This window comes from Centruroides vittatus, unplaced genomic scaffold (genome assembly GCF_030686945.1).
Source record: "Centruroides vittatus isolate TY-2023 unplaced genomic scaffold, ASM3068694v2 contig_726, whole genome shotgun sequence".
NCBI classification, from domain to species: domain Eukaryota; kingdom Metazoa; phylum Arthropoda; class Arachnida; order Scorpiones; family Buthidae; genus Centruroides; species Centruroides vittatus.
In genome coordinates this window covers 820,445-839,171 of record NW_027122463.1, presented here as the reverse complement: position 1 = coordinate 839,171, position 18,727 = coordinate 820,445, and the positions used below count along the sequence as shown (strand labels likewise).

Sequence of the window (18,727 nt, the reverse complement as noted above, 5' to 3'; positions counted from 1 at the left end):
GGCAAGGACAGTGAACAATGCAAACTGATGTGCTTACTCTCACTAGTTGCTAGTTTTCTAAGGCAGCGACAGATGAGAGTTTTGCCCCATGTAACATGCAATGAACAAAATGTTTGCTCATTTGGACAGCCTGTGAACACATGCTGCTCCATTGCTGCAGCTGTGCACCCCAAACCATTTTCTGTTGGTCTTTGCCACTAACACAAAGAGTTTTGTTGGAGCAGCATTCTTTATTTCCATTGCTCATGCACACCTTGGTACTGATAAGTGTGATATAAAATGATCTTTATGAATCTTAAACATAAGACATAAGTTTATGACATATAATTGACAAAAACTTAATCTTTCCAAAACTCGAGACTTTTTTAAAATGCTGCAGGACACGGGACAAATTGTTAAAAAGTGGGATATCTGGTCATCTTACTCAAGACAATCCTTATTTTTAATTATTTTCAGTTCAAAACTTAGTTAATACAATATTTTTTTCATACATAATAGACAAAAATTCTCATGTTATCAAACCACAATTAAAATATTTATGAATTCCATTATATTTAAATGTCCCTATATTGTCTAATGCATCTACAAGTAATAAAAAAAATTTTGTTAAATTTTTTTTGTTACATATAATACACAACAATAAACATAATGAAACAAAATAATGACAAATGTTTTCTAATATGTTGTGGCAAAGCCAAAATTTTTTGATTTATAAAATCAAAAACATTATAAAACTAATTAATTTTATAATGGTATTGTTCACAGATGAGTCATATTTCATGTTTGTCTATATTCTAAACTATTTTATAGTATAACATAATACAGTAGAGCGTTGTTTATCCAAAAGCTGATCAACCAAAACGTCAGTTAACCGAAAACGTTCCAGTCGGACTGTATTTTGCTGAATCGAACATTTTTGATACTAGATTAACTTCCAAAACATAATTTTTTTGTTTTTATATTTTTCAATGTATTTATTTTGTTTGTACAAAATAAAGAAATAATTTTTAACGATACAATAGCCACGATTATTATTTTAAAAATTTACATTAGGCTTAACATTGACAAAAATTCAACACGTAGTGACACGCAATGGAGAAAAATTTCAACATGGGATAGGTTAATATATTTTTTCATACATAATTGGTTATCCGAAAAATAAGTTATCCGAACAACCCCCAGTCCCCAATTGATTAGGATAAACGACACCCTACTGTATTATCAATCCCTTCATATGAAATTAATAATTATTAATGATATTTAAATTTTTCAAAAGATATAAAAAGTAAACTAATGCATATAAAATCATTTTATGTTATTTTTAACTATAATATACAATTTGGTTTATATAAACTATTTATTTGTTCTAAAAAATTTTTGTTGTCTGGAATGTAATTAGATAACTATCAAATGAAATTCAAAAGCTATTAACTATTGTGACTTATTTTAATCACAATGAGAGTTCTGAATTTGTTTTGTTTTTAAATTAAAAGATATAACTTACAACATAAAATCTTCAATCTAATGTTAGCTGAATAGAAGTTGCTTGTTTGTTTTTACAAAATCCACACACACATTATTATTTTCTGTTATTAATATTTAAAATATATGCTATAATTTATTATTTTAATAACTTCATTGTACTGAATCCAGATTTTCTGGCCTTCAAAAAATTATTTACAGATATACATATCTGTATATCAGTCAAGACAAATTATAAACATATTTGAAAACCTAAATAAAATTTACCTCATACATAATTTATACTAATAAAGTGTTCTATTCAGTGTAAACATAGTATATGTTTCTTTATTATTATTAATCACTAAAACTTGTATACAATTTTGTACAAGTTTTAGTAATTAATTAGGAACAACGTTTTATATTTAATATTTTCTACTAAATATTTAAATGTGAAATGCAGATAGCCTTCAGTTTATGCCGCAACACCATTCCTACAAAAGCCGGCACAAATTGAATCAGCGTAAAATAAACCCATATTTACAGTGAGGTATAGTGTTAGGTTCTACATAAGTGAAAAATAAGCAAATAATTTTGTTTATTAATACAATACAAAATACATATATTGTAAATTTAATTTTTAAAATGTATTTTATAATAAAATAAAGTGAAATGTTTTTGTTAAAAAGTTTTAAGAAAAACAAATAATATTTCAAAGTTTTGGATCTCTTACATTTTTCAGAAAAAAGTATCCATCTTTAATTGTTTAGATTTTTGTTTTCTTTCATTAAGAATTTTGGAACATGGTCAAATGGATGGGATGATGCTCCTTTTTACATTTACACTTTGCTCCCAATCGTTGTCTAACTCACAAAGTTCATTTATCAAACTTTCCATAGTTGAAAGGATACGCTAACCTGACACAGAGCTACAGACAAGAGGAGACACGGATTGGTTAACCGCCAGCCGCATATATAAGATCAGTTTGGGCGGAAAATTAAAGTCAGTTTCATCTCACTAAGGAGAGTTAGATATTGTCTGACTGGCAAGAAGTAGACATCATCTGGCTAATAAGAAGGTATTGTCTGGCCAACAAGAAGTAGATTTTGTCTAACTAATGATAGTTTGTGATCACCAGAAGTGCAACTGTGTTGTAAGGTGTTTTCCTGAACGAACTGATACGGGATACAAACTATTCATATTCATTGGCACTCTGGATTTGGATGCCATTTATTGGACTATTAAGTTTAATAACTTGACTCATTGACTCAAAATTTAATATTAATTTAATGCAAATGTATACATACCCAATAATATTAAACAGAAAAAATAAACATATTCAATAAAAATCTTCGTTTTAACAAATGTACAATGTCGCGGCTCAGTAAATACGTTAACACTGAAATGAAAATCAGTCTAGTATAGAGAAAATCAGAGAATTACACCGTAAAACAGCGAATTGCACAGCAGTATTATTGTGAATCAGTGTAAATTGAGCCAACATAAACCAAGGGCTACATGTATATTACAGTAAAAATTAATGAATTCAATAAATTAATACATCAATAATTAAATTAATTTCTAAATATGGTAACTATTAACTAATTCATTTTTAATATAGAAATGCAATTAATCATTATCAAAATTAATTACCTGTTCCATTACAATCACATACATAACCATTATTTTTATCTGTACATACACCATTATTTTTGCAGGGATTTGATTCACATTCATTTATATTTGTGTCACAATTTATTCCAGTAAATTCTGAAAATAAATCATTACAATAAATTTATTACATAATTATTTATAATAAAACTAAACAACTACAGTTAAGACTGATTACGTAATTATGTTTTGTATAAATACAGTGAAATGTAAACAACAACAAAGTTTTTTACTTTTAAATATTTATCAATATCATTCATATTCTAATATTAGTTTAATTAATGAATCTTGTTGGTATTTTAAAGTTACAACTTAGCACAATAATCGTTCTTATAAAAAAAATATTCCATATTTCATAACCAGAACAGCATTTTATACAACAAAAAACAAAGCATATATTCCTAATCATTATGAACATTGACTAATGATATTTTGTATACTTAAATATGAAATGATCCAGTTTTTTCATAGTATTTTCACAATACCATGAAAAAGAACATTGTTTATAATTCCAGTATGGAAAACAGAATTAAATCTTTGATAGATCATCTCATTGTTACAGCTTTTTCAGTGAAATTTTAAATTGTATCTATAAGATTTTCATCTCAAAGAATACTTAAACTTATAATTTGCAGAAACTTGAAATGTAGAAAAATTAATCAATTTAAACATATGCAAAACTGCATTTCATTTTTCTTTTGGGCTATAATTTTGTCCTTTTTGTTTGAATTATCAATAAAATTTGGATTTAGACACAAGTAATCTCATACAAAATTTAATGATTAAAGTCTATTAATTAATTGATATTGAGTAATTAATATTAATTATTATTATAAATATTATTCTCGAATTTAATATATAAATCTACATACCTTCTGTGCAAGTACAAACATATCCATTTTCGGATTGATTGATGTTACAACTACCATTATTGTGACAGGGCTGGGAATCACAAAAGTTATGTTCAATTCTAGTTTCACATCGTTGTCCTGTATATTTTGGAGGACATATACATTTGGAATAATTTCCAAATTTATCTTCACGACAAAAACCACCATTCTGACAAAAAGTGAAACTACACAATGGACCTAATAAAAATAAATTTTAATTCATTTTAATTTTAATCAAATTAAAAATTTTATATTGCAATTTATTATATAAAACTATAAATTTTTAAAATTGAATTGAACACATTTTACAATTCAAATAACAACTGTAATAAAAAAATATTACAACTGGTTAATTTATCATTTTTAAAAATTGTTCATGTAAAATTTTCATTAATCAGTTTTACAAATATAATGTATTTCATCTGTTACCAGTCTGTTTTCCAATCACCTCTTTCATGCATTTATATAGTTCATAAAACAGTTCACAGCATTTGTTTTTAGTTTTTATTAATATTAGTCTATTGTGACTATAATCTATTAGCAGGTCTCTTATTATACTGAATTAACTTGTAAATGAAATTAGAGTGATTGAACCAATCACTTGATTCAAAAGAATAACTTTTATTTGCACCTGTGTACAATATTTTCTTGTATTTCAGACTTTTTTGTCCTCGTCGACAGGTATTTTGTTTTTAGTTTTATTTTATTTAGAAGTAACTCAGGCAAAACGTATTATTTTAATAAGAATTTGAGGATTTGAAATTCCTTCTTTCTTAAATTTCCACATTACAACAAGACATAGATTATTTATATTATAGGAAATGGCTGTTTAAGACGACAAGAAATCACATATGATGCAGTAATTTTATAGTCTTCTACAAAAGAAAGTTTCTTTGAAATTTATTCATATGGTTAAAAGTGTGAGAATCTGGGGGTTGATGATTTAAATTATTAAATTAAATAACAAATTTTTGTTATAAAATTTCTGACAGAAATTTATCTTTTTACAAAAATTATATGAAGTTGAAAAAGGAACTTCCTGTTTTGATGGAGAAAAACAACTTAGTTCCTCTAAAAACAATAGTTAGTGTGAGATTTCTCATACTTTATCTGCAAGACAGCCTGACTTCTGTCATGTGTCAAAAGCTTGGAGGGCTTATTTCAAATAATCCAATTGGATGAAAATTTTGTGTAAAAGAAGATAGGTCACCTCTAAACATGCTCTCACCCTTGTCTCCTTTCACCAGTCATCTACTCACATATTCTTAACTGAGGAAGAATCTATGATCCTGATTTTCCGACTCTCTCACTTGTTCTCTTCTGAGACAAGACAATATAAATAAACTTTAAACTTGTGTCTGATTCTAAGCACTTCAACACTCAACATCAAGTAAATAGGTTTACTTGAGAGATTACATAAATATGAATTTATGTAAACTCTTTTTGACTTTGATATTTATGCTTTGAACAGTCAACTAATGGTGCCATTACCCTATCTTATCATAAAATATTGGAGAACATAGTTAATTGGACAAATTGCATATAAAGACAGAATGGATACACAATATCATTAATATGAATTTATGTAAACTCTCTCTCTCTCTCTCTCTCCAAGAAAGGAACTAGATAATAGGTTGACATTAGTTTGTATTCCAATAAGGATCATTTATCATTAGAATCTTTTATTCTTTAAAATGTTTATTTTTGTATAATTAGAATTTAATTCATTTGTGTAATAAGTTTGTTCATCTGTGCTTAATATATCCTTTATTGCATTTGATTCATTTTTGTCTAACTTCATCGTCAACCCATGTTACAAATGTTACAAAATAAACCCTCCTTAAATTCCAGTAAAATTTTTATGCCTTTCTATTTGATAAGTTGGGTAAAATTACTTTGCATCCTAACTTGTGAATTTAGACTTTTATTTGCATCTTACTCTGCAAAACTGACTAAGTGATATCAGGAGATCTTGACAATAATCTAAAAAAGTTGAGGTTTTGTATATTCTTGACTTTCAACGATTAATTAATGGCCATCAAACACTAAGGCAGGGTTAACTGGAAACCCTTGTTTACAAAAGTAATTTAAAAAAAAATATATATCTTAAAAAAAGCCAACAATACAAAAATTCTCTTTAATTCACAAAAACTTCATTTGATTTTTATTCTTGCCTTATTTTTCATACATCATTTAATCATTCTCATAATAAAACAAACAATAAAAATAAAATAATTTTGGGATGTACAGAATGTTAAATGCAAAATAAAGAAATAAGTAGCAATAAATTTAAATTTAAGAAATGCTTCCAATACCAGTATCCAGCATCTCAAAATTAAACTTTCATTACATTGCATAATTTTCTTTCATTTCATAAAATCCTGAATTAAATTTAGAAAAGTTATCTATGAAATTTGTAACCATGAATGAAAGTCATAAACATATCCTGTATTATCAACATAAAGTATCTTAATAAATTCTCAGTCAAAAGAAAATATTTACCATTATCATATTCACAGTTTCCACCTCTATAACGTTGAGTACATTGGCAAGTATAACCTCTGTTGTCTTCAAGAGTATTAACACAAATGCCATTGTTTAGACAAGGTTCGTTAAAACAAGCTGTTCCATATCCACCTATTAAAAACAATAAATTAATATACCATTTAATAATAGCATTTAATGAAATATAATTTATTTCACTAAATACTTTAATCGTGTTTTCAGAAAATTATACAATATTCATAATTGTTTTAATCTATTTTTTTCTTACTTTAGCTTCTTTAAGAGCAATTTATTTTTTCTATATTTAAGCCTTAGATTTTTCTTTTTGCATATAAAACACCTGATAATATTATATTGTAAAGATGAACATACATTTGTAACTGCATTGAAGGACAAATACAGAAAATGAGACAAGAATGAGAAAACAAGGATTTACTATTGTAGCAGAGCAAGCAAAAAATCAAAATATAAAATAACTAAGTGATTAGATTTTAAAATTAGTGATAGGACTGACTATATGGTAGAAAAATAATGCGATAAGGGAAGATACTATAGATTTCTGAGATGAAAATAACAATTACACCCACATTCCAGTATTGAAATTCCACTACAACCAATGATATTTTTTATTCTTTAGTACCAATTGTGTAATATGTAAATTGAATCTTTCCAGTATGATGAATTCCTTTAAAGATCAATTGTGAAAAACTAAAAAGATTTACTAATAAAAGTGGAAAATAGGGGCTGACTCTATTCTCGATATCTGAGGCACTGTCTGATAATACAATTGTGCACTTTACTGTATTTTTTTTTATCACAAATTTTAATTTAATCATATGAATTAATTCTTAACACTTTCTTATAGTAAGTTCATTACCTCATTTTAATTATTTTTACTGTTCTTTTAGTTTTATTCAGTAATATCTTAATATAAAATGAATATATCATCACTACTATTATACTGACTTTATATATAAATAAACTCACAAAGACACCAATAGCAGCAGTTTATTCATATATAGTATCATTATAATAATTTTATTGCTATCTATTCTATATTTCCTATATAATTCCTCGTAGGAGCACTATACAAACTTATTTATTGCATTACTGCTTAGAAACGTATATTTTAATGTCTTCATTAAGTGTTTATTTGTAAGGTAATTGAAGTTTATAATATTAAACATCATGCTAAACTGTCAATAGATAAATATCATTTGTATGATTTAGGGTTTTCTGCAGTATTATCTAGGAAAGTTTGACAGGTTATTCGGATGGATTGAAAGGGAGTTAGAATTTTTTCAATAAGAAATAAAGTAAAAAGTTGATTAAATATTAATTTGATTATTATTATTAAATATAATAAGAGATGGTACCTAACACCAATTTCTGATACCAAATTATTTAGAATTTATAATAGCAGCCCAATTTAATCTGGTAGTCATTTGGCATAAAAGAAAAAAAGTCTCTTGATATCCAAATTGTTTCTTGATAGTGTTTCATAAACCATTAAAATGAAACAATACACAAGAAACTTAATATTTTTGAACATCCAGACATTTATTAAAAACTAAAAAATATTTCCAGTTATTATAATAGGATTTTAAAAAAAATAAAGCAATCAAAAATAAATACAAAAGAAAAAAAATAAATAAAAACTAGAAATAAAGCTCTATTGTTAACTTAAAGTATGTGAAAATGTATGAACATTACTAACAAAAAGCAAGTACAGTATTACACTAAGAACATCAATACTGTGAATATTTATAGCTGTGAGGAAACATTCATCTAATATAAAAATTTTATTTATTTTATTAAACAGCTACTTCCATGCTACAGAAATCTAGTGTCTAGAACTGTAAAGATTTCTAACAATTATTTTTTCCCATCATAAATCATTTTAATAGCTCGAAAATTCAAACAGAACAAGATTATAATCTAAAACCTCATTGTCCAGATACATTTTGTAAGTTTAACTTTGCCTAAAATAAAATTTCCTTTGCATTCAAATAATGCCTCTTTAGTAGCTGCCAAAAGCATCATATACAGAATATATAACAATTAATATTTTGAGACAAGAATGACAGGTAACTCTAATAACATGAACTGTCATTTGATGATAATTTTTTCATTTTTATTGTAACAACATGCAAAGCCCAACAAAAAATTAATTTAAATATGAATCTAATATTTTAAAACTTTAATATATTATCAGTCTTCATTTGTTCTGTGAAAATTTGAAATTCTGTGGACATTTTCAAGAGTTACAGAAGCATTTTTAAAAATTTTTCATGAAAATGACATTTTATAACTAAATAAAGTGAATTTTTTACATTTGTATTTCATAAAAAGCAGTGACCAAAACCAAAATCCAGCAGAAAAAGTAACAGAACTAACATTTTCACCCGTGTTAAACAGGCATTCTCAGACTAAATGACCCCACAGCTGTTAAAACAACAGCGGATTGCTGCACAAGTGTCAAGAGGAGAGGTGACATAGGAGGGAGGGGGAGAGGATAGAAAGTTTACAGTTTGCAGATTCCTTCCCAGGGAAAGGAATCTACATCACAAAAGTTAATAGCAGTATTTTTTTGGTTGGCCTTGTAAATTTCTCAATACCTGAGTTGTTTATGGGAGGAGCTATATATGAGGCATGCATGGTCGAAATGTACATCTATGCCAGGGTCAGAGGCAAAGGTGGCTAGAACAGTGTTGGCTGACCATTTCAGGATAGAATTCCGATGCTCTTTGAGACAGGTGTAAAACCTATGCATTCCAAGTGGAAGTTGGTTCTGTGATCTGTAACCAAGATGGTGTATATGTCTGGTTGAAGATGCATGTCTGGATGGTCTTTAGCATTGCGGAGAGGGGTGAAAACTAAAGAGGCTTCTCCAGAGAGCTAAACAAAAATTATTGTTCTTGGAAATTTCTTTGTACAGGGCAACTAAAAATATTAGCTCTATTACTTTTTCTGCTGGTTTTTAATTTTCGTCGCTGCTTTTACAAGTTTACCCAGTTGTGAGTGGTTGTTTTATATTTGTATTTCCTTCATGTTAATAAAATTTTCTATTGTCATATTTTATAATTCATTTTACTTTAATACAAACATATACTGTATAGAATAATTATTATTGACATAATTCCCTCAAATTAATAATTTGACAGAGCAATCATATAAATACTAAATCTAAGAAAGACATAACCCACATGAGAGAGAGATCATTCTGAACCCAAAGTTAAGACATAACTATCTCAACCAAAAGAAGAACATCAAATCCTATAGATGCATCCATTTACATTTTTAAATAATTGTAAGAAAAATTGTTTATCCTTATAAATAAATTTAAAGATTCTATAATAACATTACATTATATTAGTAGTATGTTCTTTTGAGTGAGCAAAGAAAATAAAATGATTTTCTGAAACAAAAACTTATTTCTTTTTAAACAGTTTTATTACTGGTCATTTTTTAAATATATTTTATATTAAAAAATATACATTCTTTTACTAACAAATAAGTTTTATTAATTACAACATACTTATTACTTAAAAATTACTATTAATTTAGTAATATAATGACTTATTTATTAGACGAAAAAAGAGCACTCACATCGGATGACAAAACCACACTATAAGACTTATTTATTATTAAAAAATGATGTTTGTATATAGTTTTTGCTATTAACATCGCATTTATTCTTAAAGTTTGAATTCTTTAAATTCAAAATTCAGTATATTATTCTATATTACTGTGAATCATTACAATAAAATGTTAAAAAAAAAGTAAATCAGCAATAGTAAGTTTACCAGTAATTATTTAAATTCAATAGAATCCACTTATGTAATCACTTTCAGGTAATCATTTACCTTTACTGATAACAATTAGTGATATAAATATACTATACATCTCTAATTAGTGGAAATGGAATTCTTGTTTTATTGATTGATATTAAAACAATATTTTAAATCAATGAGAAAATTGTATCTCACAAAGATTTATTAATTATTACTATTAAATACATAACTCATTCAGTACTGTTTGCCTGTTATGACCTTTAACAATGACTAGGCAATAACTGAAGAAATGCCAGCAATTTATTTTACTGTATTAAAAGTTAACAATTAAAATGATTAATATTTAAAAGCAGTGTGACCGAGTGATAATGATAATTATTTCACATTATCAGCCACATACTGATGCTGATAGAAGATAACTTAAAATATCTTTTTACTCAAAGATAAAGATGACAATAAGAAAATGCTAATTACAATAAATAGAGTTTTTATAACATATTTTAATTTATAAGTTTTGGAACCTGTTAATTTTGATAATGTTAAATGACTGATGATAAAAATCTCTGATTGTAATACTTGCAAGTGGAGTCTATTGTATTTACATATGTTTAAAATGTCAGAATATAGATTTTTTTAAAATCTCTCATTGATACTATTAGTGTATTAATAATTTAGTTCTCTCTGAATAGTCTTCATATATTTATATCATACTCATTTTTCATTTAAGTAATGTTTGAAAAATATATCTGTAACTTAACAGAAGCCATAATAACTGCTAATAACTGCATTATGGCTGCTGACAGAAGCCATAATGGCCTCTGTTAAGTTTCAGAAATACTTCATTCTTTAATCTATCTCTAATGACAAACTTCCTATTACAAATTGATGTCCACAATGGATAAAACTGAGACCATACAGTATCACTTCATTGAAAAGTTCAGTAAGGTTAAAAGCCTCATAAGTCTATTTCTATTTTTGTGGAATATAATAATCCACTTAAAATAATGATTCTAATATTCTAATCTTTCAAATTTTAAATCATTTTTAATTATATACATAATTTGATCTCAAATAATTGTAAAATCAGGAATGATGTCAGATATCAGTTTGACTAAAACAATTATAAACAGAATCACTAAAAATATTCACATCAACTTATATAACTATTAGTGATCAGACCATTAATTGGAAATGGTATCAAGAATTGAAAGAATTAAACATTTTTCAGCAATAAAAATTAGTATAAGAATCAAGAAAAATTTATCTTGATTTTCAATTCTTAAAACAATTCTTTAACATTTATAAAACTAATATTTTGTTTCAGGAAATAAATTAAAATTATTTAAATTATGATCAATAACAATCATATTTTTATATTGTAAAGTTTCATTTTACTCTTTAAAAGTAAAGAATAAAGTTATTTCACATTGCCAGTTAAGACATTATGGAAAATTAAACAAATGCATTCTATGATGCATGTGACATGAAAACCTGAAATTGTGGTAAGAAATATCAGTAACACAAACTATCGAAACTAACAAGTAACCAGCATTGTCAGCTTTGGCAATTTTAAAGATTTTTTTGACACATGAAAAAATTGTGGAATGCCGAATCCTATTTAGGATTATATTTCGTCTGAATTAAACTCTCCATTGACATACTGTCAGCAATAATAACAATTAGAAACACTCAAACTGCTGTGGAAATTTTACTATTGAAGTGCTTTTACTAAATTTAGTGTATTTAATTCTCCACTTAAATTCTGATGTTGCATCTACATCGATACCTTTAATCCGTCAGTTGATTACATAAAACAAGAAATTGATGACGTAATTGCTGTTAAGTTTTAAATAAAGTTAAGTTTTTACAATAAACTTATTCAGTACATTATTAAGTGTTTTTGATTTCTAATGTAATAATTCAACTTTACCATTTTTTACCCTGAAATGCTACACGTGTCTAGCACTATTATGTTGCCAGATCTAAGATTATATCTGATTATGTTTATGAAAAGAATTGGAATCAGAATAAAGACTTTTTAGTGAAATTGTTAGAAATTTTAGTATTATCCCATCCCTAATAACTATATTAGATTCTAGATAATAGGATCATCAAGTAATATCTCAAAATAGATAAATTAATATAACAAATGCATTCTTTAAACTTCACAACTTTTTTTTTTTTTGAGTTATCAAATGGCATAAACATTGATAGCAATTAAAGTTACTTGTCTCCATTTAAAATTGGTGATGATAGTAGAACCTGGCTTTGTTGAGGCTCAGATTAAAATATAAGATATATATAACAAATATAAAATATAATTACGACTATACAAAGTTGAAGACTTTGTCTTGTCTTTAATCCGCCGTTCGCACCATCAGCAATCCTTTTAAATTTCACAAACTCCTGGAGGCGACCTTTCCTTAGAGGCTTCAATCTCCGTAAAAGAATGTAAAACAGGTAAAAAGCGTCCTCTAGTGCTATTGCCACAGTTAAATTATTACATTTTAAAGTAAAAAATTAAATACGTAACATGGCCGGCGTTTATTTACATTTAACAAATATAAAATATAATTACGACTATACAAAGTTGAAGACTTTGTCTTGTCTTTAATCCGCCGTTCGCACCATCAGCAATCCTTTTAAATTTCACAAACTCCTGGAGGCGACCTTTCCTTAGAGGCTTCAATCTCCGTAAAAGAATGTAAAACAGGTAAAAAGCGTGTTACGTAGTCTTCAACAAAGTCTTCAACTTTGTATAGTCGTAATTATATTTTATATTTGTTAAATGTAAATAAACGCCGGCCATGTTACGTATTTAATTTTTTACTTTAAAATGTAATAATTTAACTGTGGCAATAGCACTAGAGGACGCTTTTTACCTGTTTTACATTCTTTTACGGAGATTGAAGCCTCTAAGGAAAGGTCGCCTCCAGGAGTTTGTGAAATTTAAAAGGATTGCTGATGGTGCGAACGGCGGATTAAAGACAAGACAAAGTCTTCAACTTTGTATAGTCGTAATTATATTTTATATTTGTTAAATGTAAATAAACGCCGGCCATGTTACGTATTTAATTTTTTACTTTAAAATGTAATAATTTAACTGTGGCAATAGCACTAGAGGACGCTTTTTACCTGTTTTACATTCTTTTACGGAGATTGAAGCCTCTAAGGAAAGGTCGCCTCCAGGAGTTTGTGAAATTTAAAAGGATTGCTGATGGTGCGAACGGCGGATTAAAGACAAGACAAAGTCTTCAACTTTGTATAGTCGTAATTATATTTTATATTTGTTAAATGTAAATAAACGCCGGCCATGTTACGTATTTAATTTTTTACTTTAAAATGTAATAATTTAACTGTGGCAATAGCACTAGAGGACGCTTTTTACCTGTTTTACATTCTTTTACGGAGATTGAAGCCTCTAAGGAAAGGTCGCCTCCAGGAGTTTGTGAAATTTAAAAGGATTGCTGATGGTGCGAACGGCGGATTAAAGACAAGACAAAGTCTTCAACTTTGTATAGTCGTAATTATATTTTATATTTGTTAAATGTAAATAAACGCCGGCCATGTTACGTATTTAATTTTTTACTATAAGATATATAATCTAAATATACAAAATGACTTGTCCTGACTGACTGATAGATTGACTAATTGATTCATCATTGCCCAGAGCAAACCGCTGAACCTAAAGGGGTGAAATTTGGTACACAGTTAGGGTACGTCATGAGAATGCACACTAAAAAGGGATTTTTCAAAATTTCCCTACGGGAGGGAGAGCATTAAGGTTTAACATGAAGAATGGCTTCTACTGTACTATTTTAGATGTGATTTTTTGTTTTCAACTATGTTTAGTCTTCATTAAGTACTTAGGTGTATTAAATTGATAACATTTCAGACATTGTTATAAATATTTTTATATATTTCGATTTTTTAACCAAACGTTTTAAATTAGAATTTGTTATTGCAATATTGATTCGATTATAGAACGATTGTAAACATTCCAGAAAATTGATCAAATTGAAAACGGTTCGTTTGATTCTCAGCAATTCTCAGTGGTAGGTGTTATATAACAATTACTGCGGTTGTTGAAATACTGAATATAAATGGTGTTTGCTTGCAAAATCCGCATGGGCAAAGTCACGGGTAACAGCTAGTATCACATAAGATGAGGTCTTATGTGACACTAGTTAAATTAAATCTGACAAAATGAAAACCTTAAATTACAGCAAATATTTTTAATTGCTAACAGGCTAGAACATTTGGCATCTTAAGAACATTTAAAAACTTGGAATGTATTATATATGGAAGACATAATACATTGTTTGTAAATGTGTTTGAAATTTCTTAAGATTCCAAACATTCTAGCATGATGATGGCCTTTGAAAAAGTCTAAAACATTAGCAATTAAAAATACTTATGCTGGAATATAAAGTTTTTTGTTTTGTTAGAAACATTAGCATACTAAGATGACAAGAATTCTACTTTGTCAATCTTAATATAAATGACATTATTTCTGTTTAGTACCTTATTTTATATTTTTGAACATTTCAGTTTAATAAAGCTGATATATAACTAGATTTTTGAAATTTCAATAAATGTATATTTCGTTAATAAAATAAAACCTTCTTCATATATCATTTCACACAAATATAATTAAAACAGGATAAAACAAGATAAATTTATAATTTAAATTAAATGAGAAATAAAATAAATAATACTTACTACAATCTTCTTTATCAGGTAAAGGACATACATCCCATTGTATAAGATTTCCATTTGTGGAAGAATTCAATAAAATATTTATTCCTTGTAATATACAACCAGAGAAATTGTATCCAACATATAAATTTGGAATATCGTCTTTTAAATTAATTTTAAATATATTACTATGATAAGTACTATTAGCAACAATGTATGACTCAGAATCTATATATAAAGTTAATGTTCCTACATTATGAATTAAATCCACATTATGCCAATGATTATTATTTAGTTTAGTTCCACCAAAAATACTTTGTTCTTGACCATTTATTTTCCACTTGAATTCTATTTGGCCTGACTCCTTAAGGTCAAGAGATAAAAAGTCTCCATTTTTGCCTTTTTGATAGAGCAACAGACCAGAGGAACATGTTTGGAAACTGAATGATGTCCTTTCTCTAAGAGATATAGTATTATTCAAAATAACAGGTGAATATCCATTGAAATATCCTTGCTGTTTCTCATAACCAGAAATAAAACAAATAAAAACAAAATATATAGCTGATAATCTTCTCAACATATTTCTGTAAGAAAGAAAGAAATAATAATTATACTTCATTATTTATTTACATAAATAAAAATAAAGACATTTTGAAATTATAGCTTAATAAAAAAACAACAAATTTTAATAGCTGCATAGTATTTTGACAACACTTTTGCACAATACTGTACACCATATAAAGATAGAAGTTAAATTTATAATCATATATTAGCTAAATCAGGTAATAAATTTCTGTTACACTTCTTTCATTGTAGTGATTTGTAATTTCTTCAGTATAAAATTAGAATTCAAATGCAATAGTTCAAAAAGCAAAAATATTTTAATGTTATGACATACTTAGTATATTGTAATATTCAAATAATTCAATAATCACCAATAATCCAATAACAAATGCCATAATGAATAATGAAATATTTATGTATAATAACTATGGTATTATATATATGAAAAATATTTCACAAATTGTAAAAAAAATATTAATTATAACAAAATATAAAATTATAATGTACTCATTCCATGCTTTATGGACTTTTGGTTTAATGGTTATTTGGTGCTTCCCTTTTGATCTTTAGACTACAACTTAAGTCATAGTCAACAATTTTAATGGAGTATAACTGAAAAAAAAGAAAAGAAGCATTGCATTATCTTATGCAATATTTAAGCAGAGTGAATATTACTTCACATAGCTTTTCAGATAACTTATTTTCTTCAATTATCTAGGAAATATCATAGTAGTTATTTCTTTGGAATAGAATACATATGCATTTTATATTTTATTACAAATTATCATCATGATTAATATAATGGTTAAATAGTTCTTTAAATTAATTAATATACAGTATATATCACAATATCTTTGATATTTAGGCATTTGTTTGATTTTTTTGACTTTTTGAATGAAAATGGCTAAATTTTTGGTGGTCAAGAAAGGCATTATAAAATTTCCCATTAAATCTATAAAGTTTTTAAAATTTTTATCTTCATACAATATATTCAGAACAAATTTCCCAAAAAAACAATGTACCATTGTAAACAGAAAGTTAATGTAAATATGAATTTAAAAAAAAATTAATTTACACAATCTGATATTTGTAAAAACAGGCAAAAATCTTTGTACACAAGTATTTAATTTTAGAAACTGATTCATTCTAATTCTAATTTTTAACTTTCAAAGGATGTATAAGTTAACAGAAAATCTTCAAATAACAAATCATGTATTCCTTTACTGAGAAATGAAAGTTCAAATCTTGCTCTAAGAAATCCTTCTGTTAAACCTTTCTAAACTAACTATAAATCATTAAATAACTTGATAAAAAAAATACCTTCTGTAATAACAAATTTATCAACTTATTAATAAATTTAATTAGATAAATTATAATCAAAATTTGTTAAATCCAAAATATATTGTTAATTACAACAGAATAATAATGTTTAACATGTCATATGTGATAACTGTATAGTTATTGTTGTAAGTAATTTTGCAGTTTTGTTCAATTCCTTATTTTTTTTTCAAATTATTCTATATTTTATATCTATTAGAGATGATAAAGTAAAATGATTGTACTAACTGTATTTACTTCACTCAATATAATGTTTAACATTCTCTATTATCAAAATCAGTATAGAAATCTTAGTCTGCGATTTATATTAAATTTATTAGAAAATTATAGGTTTTTGAGCAGTTTTCACATGAAGTTTTCTAACACAATAAATTATTATTCTTTACTTTCAAAATATAAAACAATTATCCGTTTGGGCTGTATTGCTTATATAATATTCAATCTAATAATTAAATTGTGATAATTAAACTACATGTAATTTCATACATGTACAGTACTTTAAGTATGTGATATAACAGGAAAATAATGACAGTAACACAAACATAATTTAAATGTTTATTTCTGATATATCAAATATATAAACAGAAAGTTTTGTATGATGATTTAGCTAATAGTACAAAGATTATATTCAGTGTTATGTATGGCAACTGATTAAGTATAAATAATCATGTAAAATATGAGTTCATAAAAGATAGACAGATCAAATATCAAAACAAGAATTATCAAGTAGATTGTGTAGAATAAAACCAAAACTAAAAGGGGAATACTTAAATAATTCTATATATTACTTCTACTAATAATAATATGAAAATTTAGTACACGTTCAAATTAACATGTTCATAATGGTTAATGTTACCTATGGTAGCAAACATGGCGGCTCGTCTCTGAAACAGTGGGGATGCACGTTCTAACCTAACCTAATCTATTCTAATAAATTACCATAATTATTACTAATCAAATTATTAGAATAGGTTAGGTTAGGTTAGAACGTGCGTCCCACTGCTTCAGAGACGAGCCGCCATGTTCACTACCATAGGTAACCTTAATAACATCTGTTAGTATAGCATTTTATATGATGTCAAATGATAAAATTGTTTAATTAAATTTTTAGATTAATCAACAGTGATGTATATTTAATATTAAGTTGCAATTTATTTTAACTTGATTATTAACAAAAATAATTTCAATTTAGAAAATTTTTTTAATACAAAAGATTGAATAAACCCAAAATAAAGTCAAAAATGTTGAGTGATTTATTATTGATGATTACATATTAATACTGTATATAAGGTAACACGTTTTAACGACTCCTTGAAAAAATATCAAATACCATATTTCATACATAAATCATTCATCCTAATGACATTCTAAGGGGCTTTCCATTCTCAGGATAACCTCATTCAAAACTACAATTTTACCAAAAGTTTTAATATAGACCAAACTTTTCTTTTTAAAAGAAGACTTAAACAATTTACATATCAAACCAGTTTTATCATATTTATTAATATATAAGACCCATAAATTAATGAATATTGAGAGAGGGACATTAATTCTGCATCCAGAAAAAATTATCCGTATTTTAACACACAATGAAACAATGGTAATCAGATAATTAACCCAATATAATGAAACGTCGAATTTCGAAACAGAGACAGGTAATTTAGAATGAATAACTCTAAATCATCAACTTTAATTCCCTTATTCTTGCCATAAATCTAGTTAATACACTACATAAACTAGTGTTATTCTCTTCTTAAGCATACACTAGTGTTATTCCCTTCTTAAGCATACACTAAAGTAGTGTTA

At 26.4% G+C, this 18,727-nt stretch overlaps 1 protein-coding gene across 1 annotated transcript in view; it reads right to left on the bottom strand.

The window, feature by feature from the left end:
* Positions 1–18,727, bottom strand: part of crb (crumbs) — a 59,435-nt gene that overhangs the window by 40,301 nt on the left and 407 nt on the right. Inside the window, exons 2-5 of the mRNA XM_067277012.1 lie at positions 15,044–15,603; positions 6,525–6,659; positions 4,005–4,220; positions 3,115–3,231 (exon numbers count right to left, since the gene is read on the bottom strand). Of these exons, the coding sequence (XP_067133113.1) occupies positions 3,115–3,231; positions 4,005–4,220; positions 6,525–6,659; positions 15,044–15,599 (1,024 nt within the window). The 5' untranslated portion in view covers positions 15,600–15,603. The remainder of the gene's footprint in view (positions 1–3,114; positions 3,232–4,004; positions 4,221–6,524; positions 6,660–15,043; positions 15,604–18,727) is intronic.